This window comes from Aethina tumida, chromosome 2, assembly GCF_024364675.1.
Source record: "Aethina tumida isolate Nest 87 chromosome 2, icAetTumi1.1, whole genome shotgun sequence".
Taxonomy (NCBI): domain Eukaryota; kingdom Metazoa; phylum Arthropoda; class Insecta; order Coleoptera; family Nitidulidae; genus Aethina; species Aethina tumida.
Window position 1 is genome coordinate 16,390,014 of NC_065436.1, and position 27,350 is coordinate 16,417,363.

General features: G+C 27.6%; 2 protein-coding genes across 5 annotated transcripts in view; one reads left to right on the plus strand and one right to left on the minus strand.

The window, feature by feature from the left end:
* The window catches only part of LOC109597540 (heterogeneous nuclear ribonucleoprotein C), a 190,813-nt gene that overhangs the window by 104,989 nt on the left and 58,474 nt on the right, over positions 1–27,350 (plus strand). For all 4 annotated transcript variants that reach the window (XM_049963507.1, XM_049963510.1, XM_049963508.1 and 1 more), the window contains one exon: positions 6,194–6,301. In XM_049963507.1, the coding sequence (XP_049819464.1) occupies positions 6,194–6,301 (108 nt within the window). The remainder of the gene's footprint in view (positions 1–6,193; positions 6,302–27,350) is intronic.
* The window catches only part of LOC109597537 (putative protein tag-52), a 96,426-nt gene continuing 89,277 nt past the window's right edge, over positions 20,202–27,350 (minus strand). The window contains exon 5 of the transcript XR_007547339.1: positions 20,202–20,212. The gene's annotated coding sequence lies outside the window, so the exon portion shown is untranslated. The remainder of the gene's footprint in view (positions 20,213–27,350) is intronic.

The following is a 27,350-nucleotide window of genomic DNA, read 5'->3' on the forward strand; positions in this document are numbered from 1 at the left end:
TATTAAGATTGCACATAACATGTGTACATTTCCGAGTGGTGTAATGATTACAAAATTATATTCATTACTACGGCACAATATAATTTTAATTAAAATTGTACAACATAATTTCAAACATCCAACTAAAACCAGAACACCAGACCTCATACAAAAACCATGCAAATTAAATAGAAAAGCAATATGAAATTCAGTGGGGTCTTGGGGGAGCATATGACATTAAAAACAATCATATATTCATGAAACGGCAGGTATATAAACCAGAGGATAGCACGAAACTTATGTCTCAAGCTGGCAGTAGTAAACTAAGAACGGTTGTATGCATTATTATGTGAACTCTAGACCTCGTAAATTCAAGTTATGAGAAAGTAAAGAGTTTACTTGGACATATTCTTTTATTGATGCAAATAAAATTGTAATTGTTTTTAGAGGGCTGTTTATAATTCTTAGCGGGTGTTAAATAATTCCTGACTAAATGTTTTATTGTAAAAGTTAATCTTCTCACAATTAAATAATAATTCACTTAATTCACTTCGCTTGGTCAATTACTAATACATCCATATTTGACAAAATCTCTTTCAGTTGGCATTGTCTGTTTTCTGTCATGGTTTAATATTTTACTAAATTTTGTAGTTCACTCGTTATCTTTCAAGAAAGTTCCACACTATTTTTCATTTCACATGTATACCATATATATTTGTGTTATTCATAACTGTTATTTTTGATCACGCAGTATATTTACTGTTAAGAAGAAAAACGTGTTTTTATATTCGTGATAGTTACATTTTAATAAATTTATTTTAAAATTGTTTGCCATAATACGACTTTCATGACATTCATAATTAAAATTAATCATAATTCATATTTTAAAATTTTTAATTGGTAATTATATTACTATTTTTATATTAGAATTCTCTATATTGAAGTTATTATTAAATATTTTTATATATTTATAAATAGTCACAATAATATGACGAAATAAATAATGTGTGTTCAAAAGGCGTCTCTAAAAAGTTCAACAACTCACAACTACTAGTTTTATTAAATTTCGTATATAAGTAAGAATTTTCGTGGAAATGTGCACAAAATTCGATAAGTATCAATTGTTCGTTGCCACCCATTTTCCAAACTGCCAATTTAGCTTCAGTATTAACCGGTCAACTTGTTCTGCGACAAATGAGGTAATTTCATTTACCACAAGTAATATTGAGGATTTCGATAGTGGAAGGTACATTTTAGTAGGTCACCAACTAAATACATTTTCTAACATGTGAATAACTTTACAACATGCTATATAAAGGAAATTAATTTTTGTTCAAATTTTAAACGAAAATATTTCAATGTTTCGTTCCAATTTGTGCATCATAAAAAGCAATACAATTACATGTTATTGCAGAACTTTAATAAACTAGAATTAACATTCGTAATTTGTGAATCTAATATTTCCAATATAATCCCAATAGTACTCTACCTAATTGATATTGCCGTTGCACATCATAAACAACTGATACCAACTTTCCAGCAGACGGAACTACTTTCATCTTCATTGGAACTGGTTTTTCCTCTTGTAGTTTATTGTTTAAATTGTTCTGTCGTCTGAGATGTGAAATGGTACACCTTTGTTTCATTCACTATTATATATAGACGCAAAAATCGGCTTCATTGCGATGAATGAAGTACATTGAAGCACCCATCTGACGCCCTGCCTTTCCATATCCAAATTTTCTATCATTATCACCCACTTCTTAGTTGACCATCATTCAAAACCATTTTGTGGATTATTTTAACTATTTCTGGTGATATCATTTTATCTTTCATTGAGATGTTCGTCTTTGCAGCTTGTATGGCTTCGTTTAAACTCTACCACCCAATTTTTCTATTGAAAACGAAGAAGCAGACTCATTCAGAACTGAATATTCAGTTTACGATAAATTGATATTGATTGGTGTTGAGTCGTGCTTACAAAATTCACCAAGATTAAATATTAATGAGTGTAAAATAATAAATTCTAATTACTGTGACATCTTGAAACTTATTAAATTGTACACTACTCATAAAGTCATCACCTACACGTTAGATCGAGTACTTTTGGGATTATTTGCTTAGCTGCATATTTTGTAACAGAGCTAGAAAACCGTTATTCGTAAGAGTAATTTTTAGACCACCACTTTGTTTATGTTCTCACGATTTTTTCAGATTTTTGATCGTAAAATAGTCATAAAATATTATTATTTATTTCAAAATATATTTCATATAATCTATTCGTTAGTCGATTTTTAACATAAGTGATATCTTTTCGAACCCTTATCAAGTGTCAGGGTGTGTTCGCACAGTGGTTTCGTGGTTTAAATGGTTGGATTTCGGCGTGTTCTTATGAATGATCTATTTAACAAAATATTCGTAAATTAATTAATTAAAAAATGGTTTTTCCTTATATAGTTTCTTATAGTTTGGCAAAAATGTTGAGAAAAAGAACATTTGTTTAGTTCATCTGATTGGTTGAAGTAGGATCGTTTTTGGGGACATTCTGTTTCTTAAGGGACTTAAATTACCACCAACTTCACCCCCTTCCTAGAATCCTAGTTTATAAAAACTCTGGGATTCATTTATTTTGATTTTACCAGAATTTTTCTAGTGTCAAGATCGAAATTCTTTTATTTTATTAATTACTCTTTGTCGAATCAATTGTTAAAATAATCTCGTTAAATTCAACCTTTTTGCCAAGTATTTAAGTCAATTTTAAAACATTTATTTTCATATTTTTATTTGTTATGTTTTTGTTTTTCTTATATTTATTTGATAATAAAGTTACGTTGTTTTAACCTCAATTTTAATTATTATTTGAGAGCATTAAAACAGTGAGTGAAAATTAACTAATATTTCGATTTGATATAAAAGTGATTCATCACATTAGATGAAGAAGATCTGTTTAACGAAAACTAAGGTTAGTGATATTGAAATTAATCATTGAACGAAAATTGTATAGTCGAACATCATAGACACCATAAATAATTATAATTATTCTAAATATTATATTGGGTCAAATGTATTAAAAGATATATTTGCATTATTTCCCATTTTTTTACACACGCCCATTTTTAAGTGCCTTTACATATATTACATTTATATTCTGAAACATTCACAACCACTGTTACAATACACCCTCCACAAAAAAAAAAACGAATTGAAAAACAAAATTTTCCAAATGGTGCGGGCCGATGGATAACGTTAATTATTCTAAACGCTGTTTACCCTACTCCGTGCATATTTCACTTTCATGTGTTTTGAGGTGGTTGAAATTAACATTGTGTCCAACCTCTTCAGATTATTATTTATCCCCGGAGTACGTACTCTGAATGGAAAATTATCTTTTAACCTATAGGGATTTATGCATTGTTTCCGAAAACGTTTATATTCATAACCGGGTCTCTGTTATATGTGTATAAAACCTTTGTATAAGATACAAAGGAATAATAAACTATTTTCCCACATTTCCTAGTCAACACGTTTTTTACGGCCATATTTTATGGTTTATGGAGGTAATATTAAAATTTGGAAATGAATATTGAGTATGACGTTTGAATGTGCATGGAGTTACGTGAATGCAAAAACGTTAAAGTATTCACGCTGTTGGGTAGTGCATAGATTTCCCATGTGAGCCAATTGGATTTTCTCATGGATGGTATAAATAACGTGACTTGATAGAACAACTCTTAATAATACAACCTAAAATGCGTTAGCATATTAATATTTTTCGCCTAGTTGATTTTACATCTTTTGAATATACAAACTAATTGCAATTAATGTCTTTCTAGTATTATCATTTTCATTCAAATAAAATACAAATGTTTGAGCCTCAAGGGTAACAAGTTGAAATAGTCATTCTAGTTAACTGTTCAATATTTTCGATTTCTTATTTATGGTAGAACTACAAAGTCCTGTAATTTACCACCTAGAAAGACGTTTTTTTAATTTATTGTTAATTTTAGTTTGCTTTAAGAGATAATTTGAACTTGAAGTCATTGATTTTCACCTGACATTAAACATCGCCTTGATGAAACAACACTTTTTCTGCTCACACACTAACACGATATCCTTACCAGCAAAAGAAACTGTCTTCGCCTTCTGTGATGCCGATTTTCCACTTTCAATCCATTGTTTCGTCTGTTCGCACATCTGACGTGATGTACCCATGTCCCAATCGATGCAAACACTCGATTGTAAAATATCTTCAGAGACTCGATTGAAACATTCTCACAACGCTGTTTCACTGTAAACAAAGGTGGTGCCAATCTCGTGTATAACATTCTCTTATTAAAATTTTCTGTCAATATTCGATATGTTTCAGTTTTTGAAATCCGACAATGTTCTGTCAATATTTTTCACAATTTCTGACATAGTATAGCAATAGTTTTATTGCTCCAAACATTAAGTTGTCTTTAATTTTTTTACATATTCTTAAGTTAAGAAGAAATTATAGGTAACTATAATTTCTTCTTTCGAATATTTTAAAATATATTTTCAGTTATAAATAAAAATTTGGTTTTATAAATTCGAATACGATTATTTCAAAACTATATCTGAAAATGCGTCTATTGTCTACATTTTCTAATTTTAACAATATGTGGTTGATAATCATTATAATTATAATTGGTGTAACAATTTAGATAAATTTAATGAATAAATTTTTAATTAAAACACGACAGCGAGTGTATTAATCAAAATCAATGTGAAATACGATTTTAAAAATGAATATCAATATATTTAGCAATTATTAAAAATTAATTAAAAAATTAATACGGGTACCTATGCCTTTATTGACATTCAGAGCCTCTAAAATGACCAATATTATTTGCTTTGATGTATTCATCACCGGTTAATTGCCATATTGATAATATATGTTGATATAACTGTTCAAACATCATGAGCTTATTTCAATGTATATCCTGCTTTAATAATACATTTATAAATATAGACAGACACATATATCTGAGAATATTTTTAACAATCTGTAACATATATAGCACAAAATTTGAATCTACGAAACATTTTGTAAAATATTAAAAACTCATGAATTTAATTTAAACAAGAATAATCAGACATCGACTAAGTGAACAAATCTTACAAGAATATATTGCAGTAAAGAAACTATTGGTATAAAAAATAATAATATTCAATATTAAAGTTATAAACTAAACTAAACTAAAAATATATGAATTATCCTCCATAATTGTAGAGTATTTTGGAGAAATTAACTCAAGTTCAATACACTACAACATTTTGAAATATGGTGAAGGAACTTATTTGTTTGGGGTTCCTTTCTTAGTATCGTATCAGAAAATCATTGGTAAAATGGTCCGTTTCATGAGAGATATAATGGAACCATTACCAGCGACATTCATAATTACCACTTACATTAACTTTTATGCATGGTAATTATCTGAAGCATGAGTTCAAAATTGAGTAAAAGATTGTCATATTCATAAGTCCTCGATTGGACAATAATACAATTGAAAACTATTATAAAATCAAAAACCATGAAAATTAGATAAATTATGACAATTAATTTCTATAACAAAGGGTAATAAACTGAAGTTATATATAAATTATCTATTTAAATATATACTTCTAAAATGTGTGTGATAAAAAATTTAATCTAGGTATGTGATAAACACCGAATTTGACGTTAATCAGCGTGAATTTAGTTGTGTTTAATGAGTAAAAAGGGTGGAACATTTTTACTATCAATATTTTTAGTATTTAATATTTAATATTTATTTAAAAGTATATTACTTGTACCGAATACACGCTATAATGTCTAATAAGACATTGAATCCGTGTTCAAAATAAGGCTATTACTTCATTATTCAGAACAGACGCTAAACTGCCAATCGATTATTGACAATTTAAACATGGATTGTGTACGCACTTCACATTTCACGCATCATAAATCAATTCAAATATGATTTTAAATTGAAAATGTATTGTAAATTTGTTCAAGATAGGCGTGAGACTTTATAAAAGCGATAACCTGATTTTACTCCCCTGCTATTTGATTTTCCACCCTAACTGTCTTCTAATATTTCACGAGTCAATTTGAATAGGTGTTGATAAATGATTTTTGCATAGAAACTTAATTATCGACTGGTGGCATCAGTTGAATTCGAAATTTTAATGTAATATTTTACTTTTCTAGGTATATCAATGCACAAAGGATACGCATTTGTGCAGTTCACAAATCCATTCGACGCAAGAAGTGCCTGTTTAGGAGAAGATGGTAGGACAGTACTTAGCCAAATATTAGGTAAGTGGTAATATATTTTGGCATAATAAATTGCCATTTAATAATCTAGAAAATTTTATCTCCGCATAATATAATTTATACGCGGCCAGATTCCAGTTATTAAAAGAGTCGCATCCAATTTACTGTCATGCACGCGTGTTATTAATTTTACTTTTATCATGTTTCAAATCTGTATAATTTTGTATCCCAGTGTTCCTCGTATTTTGATGGTGTTTGATCATGCAAGTCGTTAAATTGTTTTACTTAGTGGTTGATAAGGGATACCAGAAAATTATTTGTAAACATTTATTTGCATTGAAATATTACACTATAGGAATATTATACGTCTACAACAGAGTAAAGATTAATGATCGTTTCCATTGATTACTTTGAATGTTGTGTATAATAATCACTTTAAAATTCTGTCAGTACTGGCTTACTATATGTTGAATTTGATCAATTGCATTTTTAGAAAGAGTATTTTTAAAGACTAAATGGATATATATTTTATAAGACGTAAAGTAGTAGTAATAAAATAATTTTTTATCTATATTTTTATTGATGTTTGTTGCTTCTCAAAATTGTTCATATTCAATCATATTCAATCTTAACAATTAATTTTATTGCTCATCAATTTCTAAACAATCGACCAACATGTTTCTTTCTATTGAAAATTAATTTGTAAACTATCATAAATACTATTTAATTCAGCGTTTCCATTTTGATTAGTTATTGTTTCACTCGTGTAGATAGTTTTAAAATTGTACCTATATCTTACATAATCCATCATACAAATCCGACTGCATTAATTGTAAATATTACGCACCATATGAATATAAAAAAACTATTTTTCATTATTTTACCACAACTATGATAATTTCTTTAATATTTAAAATGCTAATTTACTAATTATAAATAATATACATCATGAAACTGTGAAAACATGTAATAATATATAATTAAATTAACTCATAGTGAAAATTATATTTATTTATTGAATATTAATTTATAAACTATAAATAATCCTATTTAGCTCCATTATTTTACTAAAATTAAAACCATTTTGTTCAGTTTTTGTTTCATTTCAACAATATAATAATTTCTTTAATATTATGCATGCTAATTCGACATGTGGTTTAATAGAAAAGAAAGGAGAGTTTTACTGCAACATAGGTAATTTAATAAATCCATCAAACAAGGTTCGTTACATAATTACTTTTTCTCGACAATAAGCAATTTAATTTAAAATAGCCTGATGAATTTATGTACATATATTATGCAGCAGGATTTAAAGGACCTTGCAGTAATATGTCGTCATGATTTACTAAACATAAAGTTCCCAGTTTTGATCCATAGTGAATATTTAAACATATGCAAAACAGATATATAAAAGATTAAATGATTAAATAACTAATTTCTCTAACGAATTATGTTGGAAAATATTAATTTCTAAATCCTAAATATTCTAAATTCAGTAAAAATTATAAGTCATCTACAATTAAAATATTTAATGCCTTTAGATAAACTATTAACTTTTAACATTATGCTGTTTTTGTATATGAATATATTTTCTAGGCGTGTACTAAATATCGTCAGTAAAAGAGACTTGAATATACATATTTTGGTCGACCTTAGAATATCTGCCTCGTTGAGTTTTATGTAATATTTGATGCGTCTCACTGAATACCTATGCATCCAGAAAACTGTTCCGTCTAAAATTATATTTAATCTTAATAAATTTGAATAAATCAATCTTAAATATGAGTCTTAATTTAAATAAGGGGTAAAAATCTAGTCATTTTTTGTGAGTTTTTTAAAACTTATCTTAAGTGATATTTATTATATTTGTAAATAGCCTCTAATATCGAAAATTAATAAAAAACTAATATTAAGACAGTTTCTATAAAAACAACACATAATTATTTAGTTACGTATTAATTAGACAGACACAAGTATTTTTCAATTTGTAATTTGAACATATTGAAATATTTTGTTTTTGTTAGTTTTGAATTTTGTAAAATTTATGTTTATTACGGATTATTAATTAGATTTGTAACAAATAAATTTATGAAAACATCCTTTATTCTCGTACGTTAAATTGTTTTATAATCATTAAATAATAACTAAATAACATACATGCATTGATGACAATTGTTTATAGACCTAATTAAAATTTCTTGTTTGTTCTATAATTTATAATACAATATAATTATAGTTAGTACCTAAATATACGAGTTTGAATGTTTTGTAGGCAATAATTTGTCAATTATTTATTTCACAACTAAATTTTCCCGATGGATTTAAATCACTTATATAAAATATGCAAATGTACTAATTATAAATTGTATACACGATGAGAGTATGAAAATATATAGGTATATATATCATTAAATGAACGCATATAGGTGAATAGCTCTACATAAAGATAATGTTTATTTTTATTATAATATAGGCATATACAAGCAGATAATGAAATTCTTAAAAATTATCAAAAGAGATCAGATTAGTAAAGCTTCATATCCTCCTCTAAAATAAATGAAGCGTTCTCTTTTTATTTTCTTTAAAATCCAATAAATTCTGTACATTATGGAATTAAATCTATTCATGGTACGTTTATCCCTGTTCTAGTTTATCGAATCTAAAATTCACCTCATAATACGGTTTAACTCGAAACTGCTAAATTATTCATTTATGCTAATTTTCCTTCTACTGACTAATATTCACAATAAATCGTCGCTTATAATTTACAAACATTAATTATAATTGTGTAGACCAAAAAAAAGGACGTGCCAGGAACTAGTTGGCACCCTGTTCGTGGGAAAACAAAAGATTGCAAGTGCTAAGTAGATGATGCTATCAGTCTTTGTTGTCTGTTGACTCAGGACTCGCGGAGATCATTCATTCGGGGCTCTATGAACAGAAAGCTCGGCGATTAACTTTACGATAGACTGCTGTAGTCATGCTAACATGATTTAATAACACCCATGATAAATTAGTCATATTTCAGGAACGATATTTAAGCATGAACTGCAATTTACGTTAATTACGTCGGTATCTGTCTATTTATTTTATGCGAAACAGGGAAATACACGGTTTTTCCCTGAAACTTCGGTAGCTATGTTATAATTGGCGTACAAGCCGAAATAATTGGTTGAACCTGTGACTGTTATACGTCATGACGCGTCACCGCATTCTACTCTATAATGCGGATGACTAATTTAATACAACTAATACAAGCTTCAGATCATCAATATCAGCAATGCGGAACTGAAGATTATGCATTAGATAAAATTAAATGTTAACACTAATTAATAATAATTATTATCTAAATAAATGTCACTATATTTATTTATTGTTGATAAAATCATATTTTAATATGTTCCTTAAATTTCAATAAAATATTATATATTGAAGCACAAGCTTATCTTATTATTATCATTATTATGATGTAATCAATTATTATATCAACTAATATTTGATTTAATAAATTAAGATTAAATAGTTTTTTAGTCAACAAGATTTGACTGTACTATCAATGAACTTACAGATTTTACAAGTTGTCTCTACCTCTGTCTGTACATAGTCCTTCCTCCCTTCCTCTGTGAATAGCATCCATCCTCCTTTCACATCAAACAACAATTTTAAGCCTTTGTGATAAATATTATAGTAATTTGAGCATATTACTTCCTCAAATCTATTGTCAAAAATTGCTTTATACAAAATTCTTATAATTTTTTTAAGTGGAATTAATTAATAAAAAGATGTACAATGTGGAAATTTTTGTCTTAAAATACAAACTAAAATCAGACAAAGACTAGTTACATCAATTGGGCGTTTACATGTGGGAATAACTTTAAAATTTAAATCCTATTTGACATGTAAGCAGAAACTGATTTTATGCGCAGACATTTCATTAAATAACTCATGAGTTCTCCTCGGCAGGTTTCATTAGTAAACGTCACGGGTTCAGATCCCCAATCTAATGTCGGGTATTTTCATTATTTCATAATAAATTATCCAGAACAAAAAAAAAAATGCAGTTAATTCATACTCCGAGGAAGCAGAGGCAAAAGGCGAATAGTTCTAAAAATTCTCTTTTATTACAAATTTGTATAATTAAATTTTTTAGGACATTTTTTTCTTGAAAATATGTTGGCATATATTAATATGATTTGATATGTCTGTGCTATTTGGTCTACGCATAAATATAGTTGCTTAGTTTTTAAATAATTAAAAATATTTTTAGCCATGCAAAAATATTATATTTGAAATTGTTCCAATCTACTTTTAACAATCTCCTAAAAATACTCAAGTGTGACACAGATATAGGTACAAATTAATTATATAAAGGTGTTGATGGGTAATTTTAAAACGTATACTTATTTGTGCACATAATAAGAATAGAAATTAATTGATTTAAAAATTTATTTTTTTACTAAAATTCCATTTATCTGTTATTTTTAATTTGTCTCATCATTGAATATTTTTTTCATTTCATTTACACGTAGTAAAGGCCAAATTTTTATCTGATTTCCTGTAGATAAGGTACAGACAGTGTGTCCCACGGAACACCCCCATAAAATTTGTATTTTTTGTCCGATTTTTATGAAATATATGGGGTGCTTAATCTAGTGGTGTTCAATTCAAATTTACCCAGTAGGTGTTGGTTTTGGCCCAGAAAAAGGGGCAATTTTTTATCAGACTTAAAAAAAGGTTTTTATGAGGACCCACCTTTTAAATGGGCCACACTCTATTTCATAAAAAAAATATTATTTCGTCTAGAAACTGAATACTTGTATTAATGTTAAAATTATTATATTTATAATATTCCAAAAATTATGAAAAAATATTTACCTACCAAGATAAGTGAACAATTTATTAACCAGGCAAATTTAAAATGTTTGTGGGAATAATTATGGTCCATATACATGCTCGCATCTATGAAGATAATAAATTTCATCTCTAAATACCAAAATAAAGTCTCGAATAGCGAGTTTGCATCATCCCAAACATATAAATCTTTGGAATTTAATACTTTTATATTTACAGTAATCCAAATAAATTCCCCTAGAGACCCAAATATACATAGAGCAAATCTGCCAGTGGCAGTAAGCACGGGGTATATATCAAAATAACAAAAACAAAAGCAAGTGGCGGTGCGACACCCTGTGGTTTGGCGGCACAACATAAGCCTTCCACTGATGTCCGGACGGAGTTATTGCCTCCACGGCCGAGCACGGGCTCAGAGAGCGGGCCGCAGACTCCATGACAATACCGCAACACTAGTTCGCCCAGAACGAAGGTGTTGTGTTGCTTCCCCATCGACGCGGCACGTTGAGTTATATGCCCAAAATGCAAATTTAAAAGGACGCCCCATGTTATTTAAATAGTTTGCTTGCCTTTCGTTATAGAGTCAGATTCTTGAATGGATGATCGAATGATTAATGGCAACAAGATTCGGATAAAATTACTGAAGCGAATTGAGTACATGCTCCTTTTATGCTATTTAAAATGGGGATTTCTAGCTAAATCGTTTGTTATTAATTGAGTTTTGATCATTCACACTTAAATTGTTATAGCTATCCACATTTTACATCCATGTTACATTTTGAAGCACAATCCATACATAAAGGAAGGTAACTCCTGACTGTGACAGTTGTACCATACATTTTTTTTCTTATTGATAATTTTTCAATCTAGTCAATTAGTTATTTGTTGGAACTTTAGAATTAAATTTAAATAGATAAATGCACTAAAATGTCTTTACTCGATTGGCTTATAAAGTTTTGTGGTCTATGTCAAGTTTTACGTTTTAAAATTTATTCAAATTCAAAAAATCAATGTGAGACACCGCAGCCTATTTTCATATTAGGCTATATTTGCTAAATCAAACGCAAGCAAACCTTTATCCAGGATAATTTCACTGCAAATACTTATTATTTTTATCGCATTTACATATCAAATAAGGGTTGTGTTTATACCTTCCCGTAAAAACACACGGTCCGTTGAAATAAAAAATCCTTTTGTAAAGGACGTGTAAATTTTAATAATAATTTTATGAATTAATGTACTTGACACACTATACCGTGCATATTGTTCCCAGAAACCCGGTAACTACGGCGAGACCACGAGACACGTGAATTATTTGTGAAAAATGCAAATTTCAAGGAACGCGCAGCTTTTTAACACAGGCTTACCGTACAGTTATGACTCATTCTTATTTGTATGATAAATAGTCCACTATTTACCAGACGGAAATTTGTTACAGTCTTCTATTTATTTAGCTATTTCTTTAGCAGACGGCTTTACGGATTTGCTTTCATGACTTTCAATAAACGTATAGCGTAAATAACATTAATTTGCCCGACATTTCCAAAAATATTATAGTTAGAAAATAAAATTAGAGGCATAGATTTGATTTAATATCTTTACGACATTTTTAATTAAATATAAACTGATTCTAAACATGAAATAATTCGTGAGAGTTGTTGTAATTTTAGTATATGTTAATGTAGAAAATTACTTTTACTGCATATGTTTTATGTTAAAGAGGCCTAATTACCATAGGAGATTATAACCAGTTAAATCTTAATTACTGGTTTAAAAGTACCAATATAATTGGTGATGATGATGTAATTATCTGAGGAAAGTACTGAGCAATAAAATTTTAAATACCAATTTAAAGATTTATAGGAAAAAACCTATATTTTTTAAAAATTAAATAAGTAATCAAAGGGACCAGACTTAAAAGTTAATCAGGGAAACTGCCTGATATAGGTAACATTTAATATTCTACAAGCCAGTTGATATATGAAATGCAAATAAATTATTAAATAAAAATTAATGGTTTAAACCTAATTTTTAATAATATCCATAAATCAGAGGAGTCTCGCGTTGGTTAAAATTAATCAATTTGTATTAATAAGAAAGTACCTGAGTTAAATCTTTGAAGCGCAGACTAAGTTTTAAATTATTAACAAATAAATTATAAATTGATGTAACCGTGAACTAACAAACCCAGAAATTATCATATAATTTATATTAATATACAATCGATTTCAAATATTCGATATTGACATTACCTTTATATTTAATGCATCAATTCCTTTAAAATATTTTAATATTTCATAAAGAATCAATTTCAAGCTTATAACTTATCTATGAACAAGATATTATTTAATATTCGCTTTGCATTCAATATGCCATTTGGCTCCGAATTATTATGAATAATTTATTTCAAATTCGACGATTTCATTTTGTAGTAATCTCAACTACAAATTGAATCAGTAACATAAATCAAACTTTTAAATTAAATTTACTTGTGCAAGTTGAAATAAAGAGCTCCGAACGCTTTACGATTTTATGAAAATGTGAATTGTAGCTCTATTAACTCCTTTTGGTCGGGGAAGTCGGGTGAAATATTTGACAGGAGCACCTTTTTATTCTTACACGTGCTTTATTTCCTTAATATCATTAAGCTATTTACGTGAGCTGAAAATATTTCTCCTTATTGCCGAACGCATATTTCACAAAAGCACAACGGCTTAATTTTACAAATTAAATTTCAATTGGTATTTACATTTTACAAATTATTTACATTAGCATACGAACAGAAAAATTAATTAATAATAATTAATAGTACAATTTAATGAATAGAAAACGTGCAATTAAAATTTACATAAATATTTTAATCATTTTGTATTTACAATTGTCGAGGTACGGTAAGGCTCCTTACCAATTAAAAGAGCTTTTCCGTATAAGTAGCTAAATTAATTGCAAATATGTTATATATAAAAACAATTATATACTTAACAGAAATGTTTTTATTTTTTATATTTTTTATTATTTTAATGTTTGAAACAGACAACTTATAAATAAATTATTATAAATTAAATGATTTTTGTTTAGGAGTGTTTGAAACTTTGCATGGATGCCTGAAAACACATATTATAAATATATATTTTCCAATGCTACGAACTTTCTTTTAGAGGGATACAACTGAAATCCCTGAAAGTTGAATCTAATTTTTCAGACAAAATCCGCATGTAGCGGCTGGTCAACAAAATTCCAACTTATTTTAGTTTGCGCGATAATGGTTTAGCAAAAATGCTCCCCTATTCTATAGACGATAAATCTAAGAAAAGCGGATTTCAAAACTTAAATTAGTTTCTAGTTTAGTCTACTGGGAGCACCAGGTAAAGTTCTTTGTGCAATTGGAATGTATTGAATGCAAAAACTGTACTCGAAAATGATCAATTTTGATGTAAATGTCTATTTAAAGTGTGAAATAAATTAAGCATTAAATGTACACAAATATAAAATGTTATTTAACACTAAAAAGTACTTTAGTATGCATAAGTTGGTCATCAGTGGGTTTGAAATATTTGAATTTCATGTTAATGAAAACTCACTGCATTTTCTTCCATAAAACAATATTGATTTTCAATTTGCAAATATATTCCTACTTACGTAAAATTGTAGTCTGCATGTTGCATAAGGTAGCAATATAAAATATTTTCTATCAGTCTTAAGTATCCTTAACAAACAGTTTTATTTTTACTTGAAAAAAATATAGTATAAAGTCTTTAATTTTACCCTACGTCACTATTAATTATTTTACGAACATTGTTTTTAAAAATACACATAATATATTGGTAGTTATATTGTTTTTATTTTATTTTTCTCAAATATTTATATGACAGACATATTTTACTAGGAACTATAAAACTTTTATAGAGTAAATGTATAATTGCAAGTTTTCTATGCCGACCACGTTCATGATCCAAATTGCTCCCTTAAAATTTATGTTGACATTCCCATTAACTTGATTTCGAGTCGAGTTTAAGAAGAATGTAATATTATAAAGTGTTGTCGGCAGCGTATATATGTACTGAAATAAAATAGAAACACTTCAATACTGCAAACAAATAAAATATTTAGAATTTTAGCCATGCATTAAAAATGTTTATTATTTTTTTATTTATTATATGCTATTACCCACAAAGTCATTAAGACTGCTTTTATGTTGCTTCAAATAAATTATGGCAATATTTCTTAATTCAAACGATAATTTCTTAACGTTTTGTTTATCAGCAGTATAATCTTTAGAGAAATCTTAATTGTCTGTACAATTCGACATTACAAAGAAAACTGATTAATGAATCTATATAATTAATTTTCATTTAGAAGCTGTCACAATTAATTTGCAGTTTATATTTTACTGTAAACACTGTTCCTTATGTTAAAGCAATCTTCCGTTACTCAAAGCGATTTCAAATAAAATTACATTGAAGGCATTATAAGTAGAAACTTGCAATTTAACTTAATAATCTTAACGTTTAACTAAATACAGATTAATGACTGCATTGTACTCAGCATAGCTACAAATGAATAGTCCTTACAATTCATATTTTTATTTAATATATAATATCTTAAGCATTATAAGTAATTATTTTTTGCATAAATTTATTTTGAACTCTACTATTTTTATATAATCAATGTGTTGATTTATGTAAAGACAACTTTTTTAAAATTGAAAAAAGTTCATTTTGTAGTTATTGGAAGCGTCCAACTAAACAATTGGGTTAGTAAAATTTTACCTGTTCTCAAAATGCTCTCAAATCTAGTTTCCAAAATATAGGGTTAAAAAACTGCTGATATAAATTTTGTGGAGATGTATGTGTTTTATTCTTAATTGTCCCGTTTTTATTATTATTCAATCATACTTAAAATTAATGAGTAACTATTGTTAGTTATGACTTATTAAGCAAATAAACTATTACTAAAATATCTTCTAACTAATAACTCCAAAAACATATGAGTACGTCACTGTCTGATAATAGATATTTCTGATTATTTTATTCTATTGTTTACTTGATCAGATGTAATAAATCATTCAAAAAAATTTAATTATTAATTTTGCTATAGCCGCTTCAGTATTTCTTAATGTACAACAATTTTGAAATATTCTATACCTAGTATATGATTACTGAAATAAAATGTAATATCCGTTAAATTACAATGTCAGTAATATACATATAAACGATCTACCAATATTGTACTTACACAATATCTTGATAATAAAAGGAAGGAGTTGATTTGACTAGATTGTTGGGTTTCCATAATAGCTATCCTTAACATGCGAGAAAAGGATAACTCGAACATTAGCATCCAATCTTGTAATTTCGATTTGCTAAAGGTCTCCGTTATGTACCTAATGAAGCTGAATAAGGTGATAATCACATGTTAAAAGACTAATTCAGTCAATTATATGAGTTAATTTCAAGTTAATACACACACTATTAGTTTATTAATTAAAAATATTACTGGTGGCCTATAAAAGAATTTACCCAATTATTTTTATAAGCAAAAGTATAGCTTTTATGTTATTCTCTTTACACGTGCTATAGACGTGAATTAGGATCCGTTTAGTTTACTTATTTAGGATATTCTAACAACATGATCTATATTTTGATTTGTAAACCTGAGTGTAATATGTTGCTTCTCAGGGAATATGTATACATATGCACGTATACTAAAGACTGGGTTAGCTATGCATAAGGATGTATCATCATTTGATTGGATCAAACTAAACTTTACGTAATTTAAACTGATTTAACACGATACTATAATAGACAATGTTAAACAATTTATACTTGTAAAGTCTCGGTTATTTTACAATAGGTACTAGGGTGAAACTTTAGCCGTTTGTATTTGACGTAAAATAGTTTTTTAGTATCGCTTGATTAAGTTAAATTAATTTTACCCGTCTGAAGTCTTTTCATTAACATCGAGTTTCTTAAACATTGAGCTAGACCGTGATCAAAGATATGTCGATATTTCAATCAACTTAAAACATAATGGAAACTAACAACTTTTTGTCGTATTTCCTGTCAAAGTCTTTATGCTACTTCATATAACTTTCAAGTATGCTTTTACTGATTAAATTTAAGAAACTGATAGGCATAATTTTAAAAAGAGAAATCTGTTATAAAGTTAATATAAAATAAGATTCAGACATAAGATGACTATTTTATGTATATTATTATCAAGCAAATGAAAATACTACATCTATTCTAAAGGAAACCATGAGACTGTTAACTGTACAAATTTACTATCCTAGAGACAGAGACACAATACTTGTGTTCAAAAGCCATTTTTATATGGTTACCAGCTAAAATGTACTAAAGAGATCCCTTGTTAACTGAAATTGTTTCACTGCTTTAATTCTACAATTTTATTATGACCAGGAAAAACTCTAGATGTATATGTATAATTTTGTGGTCTTAAAACTAAAATACAGTTGTGGGAATTAAATGAAACAACTTGTAAACAGTGCAAACGTAAATTTATGCCTTTATTCCAACTTAATCCAATTAGTGTTGATAAAATTTATTAATTTGATGATGGGACTTATTAAAAAGAAATATTATTGCAATTAACTTAATGTGGGTCAGCACATGCAAAAACTTTAAAATTAATTGAATTTTACGTAATTATTTAACCCTTTTTTACGACATATTGAAAAGGTACAAGAATAATAACACTTAAAACAGATTTATTATAGTAATATGTTATTGCGGTATCTAAATCATATGACATCACCTAAATTGTACACCAGCTGGTCAGGCTATTTTTCGGTAATTTATAAAATGTCATAGTGCTGTAACTTTAATTATATGAGCCATTAATTACTAAAATATATAATCGATGCAAGTGGATCACAATTTTGGGCCTCTGCATGTTACAGTTTTTTTATATTTATTTTAGTATATTACTCTGCATTTTAGGAAAATATAAAGCGTAATTGATATAAATTGTTCAAAATCAGTATTTAAAAAGACCGGTATAATTGTTTGTTTAAATTTATAATTTTTTTATTGATTAAAAATAAATTAAAATAACTAATCTTGAAAATATCAAACTAAATTAAAAAGAAAAATAAAATTAGGTACTTTAACTTAAATTCATAAAAATTAAAAAATTAGACTTTATCAATCAAAAATTATATAATATTATATATAATTTAAAATATTGAACCAAAAAGTTAATGAGTTATAAAAATATAAGCTAAAGAAAAAATAAAAACAACCAATTCAATTAAAAAAATTAAAAGATTTAATAATATATACAATAATAATTTTTAATTTTATAAAATTTAATAAATAAGTTTAAAAATTTAAAAATAATTATTTAAATTAAAAAAAAAATAAACAATTTAACAAAATTATTGATATAAATCATAAATTATAAAAAATTGCAAATAACCAACTAAATTAAAAATAACTCGATAAATTAAAAAAACATTTTAAATTGTTTAAAATTGGTATATTTTTTTCAAAAATTAATCTTTTTAGTTTAAGCTTATGATAAAACGTGTTACAACAAAGCCTGAAATCGTTGGAACGCATCTAACGTTAAATCCACTTTGCCATCCATTATGTGAGACACAACTACATCCTTTGACAAATATTAATGCATTTAATCGCAATAGCATTAAAGTCGAAAGTGAGGAGTTATAACTGATCCGAAGCTTTAATATAAATGAGATTCGACAGAACTTATAACACGAAGCCTTATACAAACTGTGCAATTTAGTCAAAGACAACCATTGACAGCGGTTGACCTGTAAATTCGACTGGTTCAAGTTACTGAGACAAGACGGTCATGAATACTGATGCGGTTCCGTTCCGCTGTGCCCCTCATCATGTCTGCCAACTTACGACCACATCCTACTTCCGATTTGTAACCTTCCGGAAGTCCTGACGTATTGTACACTATGTTAAATTGTTACGGAAATCGGAAAACCCTCTAACACAAAGAAAATAACTCGACTTCGATTCCATTGTCTCAGGTATTGGAAAGATTTATTCGGCTATTTTATTTCGTTCCGGTGAGCTTTACCACCCTTCCACTATCATATAAAATAGTTTCCTCCACCTTACGACGAATATTATAGCAGCACATTCGTACATTATATGGCTCTGAAGCATGCTATATCTGCGGTGTTAAATATAAACTGTGCACAACTGTCCGTGGCCGAGCTGATAAGAGAATTGCTGACCATGCACTTCTGCTGTCTAACGCTGTCAGTTTCAGACGATCTTGGACATATTTTTTTTATTTTGTATATACTTTTTAAAGTATGGACACGGTGAATATGTATCAGAGTACTTGAACTTTAAATTTGACAATAAAATGGATATTAATATTATACAGTATTCTTTATAATCTATCGGTACTAAAAACGAACTTTATTACACATTCATGTCTTAAAACTGTATAATTTGTTTAATGTATTTCCGAAAGCTTTTCACAATTAAATACCTCATAAAATTTCTTCATTCAATAAAACTTTTTTAGTTAAGGGAGGATAATAATTATTTGTTTCTATAGTTACGTATCTAGTTAAGTACAATTAAAACTGTATTTACTGACATAATAGCACAGAAACAGATTCGTTAGATACATAAATATACCTTAGTTAATACTTCGTAAAACATCTTCGTATGAAAAAGACTTTCGACAAATCCCACTTAAACGATTCAATAAAAACACAGAAGTCTCCACTCTCCACAAGTCGGGAAATGTCCTGATGGAAAGCCCTCATTTGGTCGCATTGGAAATAGCTCTTCCTCTTTTCGTGTTTGTCTTATATTTTTACCATATTTGTTCAGACAAATTTCAAAAAAAAATTCTTGTCAAAATGCTTAAATACTAAATACTAAAATATCCATCATGAATTTTTTATTATAAATATCAATTTTTTTAGAACTCAGTTATAAATTTCTGTTATAAAGTTATAAAACTCTGTTATAAAGAATTTCGTGAGAAATATTCAGCAGGAAAAAGTTAATAAAATACATGGACCACATACAGTAACCTAACTCAACCCAAAACCATGAAAGCGTGTTCGGTGGGAACACTGTTACACTTACAATTAACAGAATGCTTTAGTAACAAGTGCAAGTCTCTAATTTCATGCCCAGCTGCTCACTGGGACGGCAGAATAACCAATTATAACCTGGATTAAGACGATAAGAAGAAAACGACCAAAACACACGGGCTAAAGTATAAATTAATGCGCTTTTTAATGAAGTATATCTTGGGCTAGTATAATACGAGTAGACTACTGTCTCTCTATGGATTAGAGGTTTACGCTTCTCAGATTCTTAAAACGTCTTTAATCCCACATTGCATATAAATACGTAATGAGAATCCTCGATTATAATTTTATAAATATGTATGTGTACAACGACAAAAATGTCTTTTCATCAGTTAATTTATAAATTAGCAAAGAAGCCTAGCTAAAATCGTTGAATATCAAATCAACATTCAAATTAGCCATATTTCTTAATTACTTGTTGGCCATTTTCCATATGAGTTTACATATGTTGCCATAACACTCCATATCACATATACATGTGGTCTTTATGGCCACCTATATAACTTCATAAAAATGTGTTGGCCATTTGATAAGATCAATTAAATTATTTACTTTATAAATAACGTGTTGACAGAAATACGAAAGCAGAAAGATTTGATTCCATCGGCAGTGGTCTGTTTTAACTTAATATCCACTCACCTTTCCACTCTAAGAACTCAATAATTTCATTTTGAAACCGAGATAGGGAAACTTTGCTAATTCAGATTACCGCTACGCCAATCGATCCTATCGGAGAAGTTAATTGCATGAAACATATTTTTTAAGAGAAAGAAGAGAACGGTATCTTGAAAATGTCTTTTCCATTTGTCAATTTTATTGCGGGGACAGACTAAATGATATAAAAAGAAGGGAATTAAAATGCGTAAATGAAATTGTGACGATTTTCAGCCTAACTGCGACAGACTCCGCCAGTTTCACGGCAGGCTTCATCCGAATTGAATTTTAATGTCATCGCGCCCCGGAAATGACTAATTAATAACGGTTACTTGTCATTGGATGAGAATCTGACTCGATTGTTTATTTTTGAGTCGCTGTTTAAATCGATAATGAACGATTAAAAAATGTATTTCGTTTCTACCACCCCAGATTATTTAAAACAGATCGATTATTATTATTATTATTAACAAATTGATATTAATACTTAGTAAAAAATATATTAAATGTAACTTGTTGTATTTGAAAAATAACAAAAAATGGTTAATAGTAATCTTTCTGTAGAAATTAACGTTGAGCTTAATTAGACTCCAACATCTAATATTATAGTCGTCTGGGAACTTCAGTATTGATTGAACTGCGGCTTTTCAGTGAGGTGTACTCTATGAAATATTTCCGTAGGACTGAATTTAATGATATATTTAATGTATAAACAAATAAGATATAAATAATTATGTACATTCCACACGTGAGATATTTATGAATGAATTATTTAGAATATCAGAAATGGTTTGAAAGTTTTAGTGTTTTTTTGAGGAGGTGTGTATTTCGATTTGAGCGTATAGTATGTAAAGAATGTTTGTGTTTTTGGGAAGTAGATCGTCAATTAGGTACAACATTAAGTTAAATAAACAACAATTTACTTTAATGGTATTCGTAATATAAATAGTTTTAAATAAATATTTTATTAACCACAACTTTATTTTTTCTTTATTTAATCATTTGAAACTTTTGTGTTCACCTAAATATAATAATAATCACAATGTTTTGATATAACTGCAAATGCTCTTCCATAAAATATTTTATTTTCCCAGTCACTTCTATTAAACGACAAGCAAACACCTAAAGTCAACAATGAAACTCTCGTAATTACGTAGAGGTAAATATTTGCTCTAGTGTCTCATTATAGCATTTTTCTATATTCTATGTAAATTTATCGGCAACGTACAAACGAACCTTAAATTACTATGTAAAATTAGGTTTAATAAGAACATAGGTGCAGGAAATCCATGTTAATAAACAGCAACATGCTTATTTCGGTCCCCATTACATAACTTGACATAAATGCATTCCTTTGCATTTACCGCGAAACAGAAATTGACCATGTGCCAAATATTTTCGTTAATAAATTTCGAATATAGGTGCAAATTTATTGGTCGGTTGTTTCAATAGGGTATAATATACTTGTTTTAAAATTGAATGTATATTAATTTTAATTTTGCAAAATCTCTTTTGAATTTGGGTGTTACGAACATTTTCAGATCATGTAGACGTTAAGTATCTGGGACTCATTTTTTTAAAAATATTGATTGTGAACTTATCTACAATAACTGACTTTTATTTTTATCATTATTAATATTTTTACTATTATTATTATTTTTATATTTTTTGACAACAGAAAAAACTTCAGGTACCAATTACTTACCAATTTCAAAATAAATATTAAATATCTCTGGTTTATCTGGAATATGGTAAGCTGAAGATATTTTGTTACAAATTGTGAATTATACTTTTTATTTAAAGTGAAATAATGGTACTTATTATTTCGTAATTTTAAAAAGATATAATTAATTTGGAGTCAGGTTAGGTTGTGATATTACGTCAAAATACTTAAGATTAATACTTAAAAATTAAAATAAAACCAGTATTACTTTTTTCCAAAATATATCAAACGTTAGCTTTCATAGATTTGTCAAGGACTTTAAATTAAGCTAAGCTCTGAACTCAGCTTTTTTTAATGGTCTGGAAATACTCTTAACAACAAATATCAAGCAACGCTTCCGCATCTTAAAAATAGTATTACTTAAGATGTAAAGTATTTACAAATATAAATATTTGGTGCACACCAACAAGTATATCAAAAATTCGCATGTGGTATCAATTTTTCTCGAACAGTTTGACTTTTATGATATTTAAGTTATTTTTAAATTAATTTAGCTCTTGCAGTTAACCAAACAAATAGAATATTTTATTTAGATACACTTGTGAAAGATTAGTTTGTATATGTTAAATTTAATAAACAAAATCTATAAATAATATAAGGAATAACCTCACCATTAGCATTCCTAAATGCAAAATGAACAAATTTTGTTTGTTCGAAATTTCAAATTAATTTGTAGACCCATTTAATATTTACAGCAGTAGCCATAATTATAGCAACTTATAATAATTAAAAAAATCAAATTTTATAATTTCAATTGTCTATATTTAATATTTTATATTTTAGTTGTGTATACTGAATGTATTAGGTCAGTGTTTTCTAATTATTTAGCAACTTTTTGTTTAATAATAATTCTTTTCTCATTATAAGTAAAAGGGAATTATCCCAAAATATAAAGTTACTAATGATTCTCGATGAGTACGAAAAAGTTAATCTTTTTATGCAATAATAAAGCTTAAAAGTAAGTAAATTATATGTTATTCATAATAACATTAACATCGTATTCTTAAAATATTTTAATGTTAAAAAATTTGCTATTTAATTATGGCTTCTACTATATGTATACTGATTGGAAAGCGTTTGATCTTACTGAATTTTGATAGAGACATCATGCATGACAGGCAGTAAAATATTCTCTCTATGAAGCAAATTTGAAGACTTTTACTGTCTCTGTCGTTTATGTCTCTCTCAATATTCAGTCGTATCTAACGATTTTCGATTGGTATAAGTAAATAATAAAATCGAATTGATATTAATTTCTGATAAAACTTGTCTATTTTTATATTTGAATGATAAACAAAGATTAATTTATATATCCTCCCATTTTGTAAACAGTATCTATAAATAATTTATTTTTTTATATGTTTATTTATATTTATACTACCAGATTTAGGCTAAAAATTTCTCTGAATATTTACTTTTAGCCCACTCAAAGATTTTAGAATCAAAATTCCATTTAATTACGAGAATTGCATAAATGTACCTAAATTTTAATAATTATTATATATTAACTGTCACATTATGCACGGAATATTAATGAATCAACAACTGTTTTTATCGAAACAAAGTTTCCCTGAATATGCTTTTGAATTAAAAATATATTTAGTAATATTTGCAGCAGTAAACACCTTGCAAAATCCAATAGGCATAAATGTAACAACGAAACCAAAATATGTTTTTGTAAATATTGAAACATTACTTTTTAAATATTTGAATGCTAACAACCACACGAAAAAATAATTATTTATAAACCACGAACAAAATATGAACGTCGAGCAACAAAATAATATTTGGAATATTTTACAAGTGGGCAATAGTAATTTGATTTATTATCCAGCATTTCGGAATTGCGAACAAAGCCGGAACTAGATTTTAATACCGGCAAGTCAATTACAGCCAATATGAAAATGTCAACTTTATGGAACTGAACACTCGTAAAATTCCGTACAGACTTTTTAAATGCTTTAAAGCTCTGCACAACTTAACTGTATACGTATATATGTATATAGGACTGCTTTATTAACTTTTCTATAATATATTACCAATAGTGTATGCTTTTTTAATTATTAAGTAAAACAATAGAAAAATGTAAAATAAATGACGTACTAAATGTCTTCTAATTTAATTAAAACATCAAAATTTACTAATTAAAAATTATAATAACGACATTGTAAATAAATTGGTGGTTTACACAAATTCTCACAATTAGTTTCAAATCCTTTATAGCTTTGCACAGCTTAAGCATATTTAATTGTATAGTTAATTATTTTGACTTATGAATTTTAATTTCCATTTTAATTAGGTTAATATCCCTTTTAAAATGTTTTATACCAACTCCTTTATTATCCTATGTTAATTAATTTCTGATAAACCAAAGAAAAAAATTGTATCTTAATCTGCCATACAATATTTTTCAAATAGATGAATACTCCTCGGATAAATAATGTACTACATAAAACTATGTAAAATAAAGCAACAGAGGAGAAAAATGTAATACTGTCAAAAGTGTGCGAGAGTATTACTTACTGTAGCATTAAAACAAGAAGAAGTGCATGAAACTTTCGAAGCTACAAAATGGATTTAAGAAAGGGATATTCCATGTTCAAACCATCTGCAAAAAGTGCTGACGAAGTTTTATTTTTGCGGCTGTGATTGTGGAAAATATTTTTAGATTGATTCCGGCAGTTCATTTCAATACTTCGGAAGTTTCTTTTCTATTGAAATTTGATAGTCGCCAACAATTAACCTTTCATTTTTCACGATTTATCTCTTGTAAAGTTATTTATAAATATATAAAAATATGTATTTTTTATTATTGAAAGAAAACATAATATAAAAAGTTTATTGTGCCTTTCTTATAGTTCCGGCAATTTAAAATACCTTATATATTCCTGTAATTTATTAAACTAATTAGAATAATAATTGATTTTAATTTAGGAACTGATCAGTCGAAATACGAATATATTCAAGAATTTCTAAGATAGGACGAAGCTCTTACATCTTAATGAAATATTGGATTCCAATGGCACAATAGGCACACTTGTTGATTAATCCTTGATAGATTTTCAACACAATCGAATAATGGAACTCATTATGCATTGTACGTACTCAAAGCTATCGTTTCCCTTTCATAACGTTTCATTAAGGTAGTTGATATCAAGATTGTTGATTATGATACGATATACGACAAACGATCATTTGTTAACAAAGGTAATAAAATACTTGTGGAATAATTTAAAAGTTTTGGGGCTAATAAGAAGTCAGGACGCATCAGATACTAATAAGTTTTTGCTAATCAAAAATCTATTGGAACTAATTAAACATTAACGGGTATAATACGATTTACGAGCAGAGCGGTGGAAACTAAAGTGAAATTCAATGGCAAGCAAACGGTTTCAACGGAAATGTCTGATTAAAGTAGATGCATTCAACATAAAATCAATACTAAGGCATACTCTCCATTACTTACCAAATACATTTTATTCGCTTGTCGACTATAAAAAATCGTGGATTGGAGCTTTACAATGTTGTAATTAAATGAAAAGTCGTTAAAACATTTTCTGAATAAAAACGTTTCGGGTGTACGAATAATCTCCAAAAAATTACGTCTTAAATCTTAAAATAAATCTTTTGATGGAAGTCGGTTTCAACATTCTTATAAATATGCGAGATTTTTTAAAAATTTACTATTAAATATTTCCCAGAGTAATTTTTTGATTACAAATATCAGAGGTTTAATATGTGTTTAATTAAATTTCTATTGATATTAAATAAAGTAAATATAAATTTTATCATTTATAGACTCATAATAAAAGTATTATAGGAATAAAATATTCAAAATGATTTAAAATATGATGCAAATATATCATATTTTCACAAAATAAAGATTTAACGCATTAAATATGTGCATATAAATAGTTTTTAAATATATTCGTATAATTTATTCGAAAGACGTATTATAACAGGCGGCAGACCAAAAGGTCCACAGTTTGTATTCTCAATAATATTAAATGACAATTATTTGTTAAAGTAATTTGCTTGTAATATTTTTGAATAACTACATAATCCTAATAAGGGGCACATTCTGGCGATTAAACTCCATTCAAGCAATAAAGCTAAAACCTTCTATAACAATTTTAAATGCATTATAACAAAACCCTCGTAACTGCCAGCTACCTATCACGGGTAAGATTGAAACATAATAGAGATGAAACTTTATTACAGGGAGAGCGGAGAAAGTCACCTAGTTTTACGTACGTGTATAACGTAACTGAGTCGTCCTTATGAAGACCCAAAGGCGATTTTCACATCCCTACACGGGTCGTGCATTAGCGGAAGAAAGCCTATGGAAGTGGACTTGTTGGCTAACATCACTTACAGTGACGCAAGTCGTTTTATATATACAAAGTACGTGTGTAAGGGCTTAAAATTTATTTGGAGCTTTTTCGTACATTTTATCTCAATGAACCTCTTCAAGAGCTCTGACTGTCTGGTTAAAATCTGTCTTGATACTTTCTGTAAGATCTAAATTAAAGAATTTTTTTAATTTAATGAATGGAATAGAGTGAATAAATTTTATTATAAAAGTAGGGAATCTACAGTGGTGGCCAAAGATATACACCTCACTAATTAACCTTAATCAGGAAATGTTCATCATTAAAATGAATTAAATCCATTAAAAATGTTTATATTTTATTTAAAATAATTGCACTATACGTTTTCTACTATACTACAAGTATTCATTAAATTAT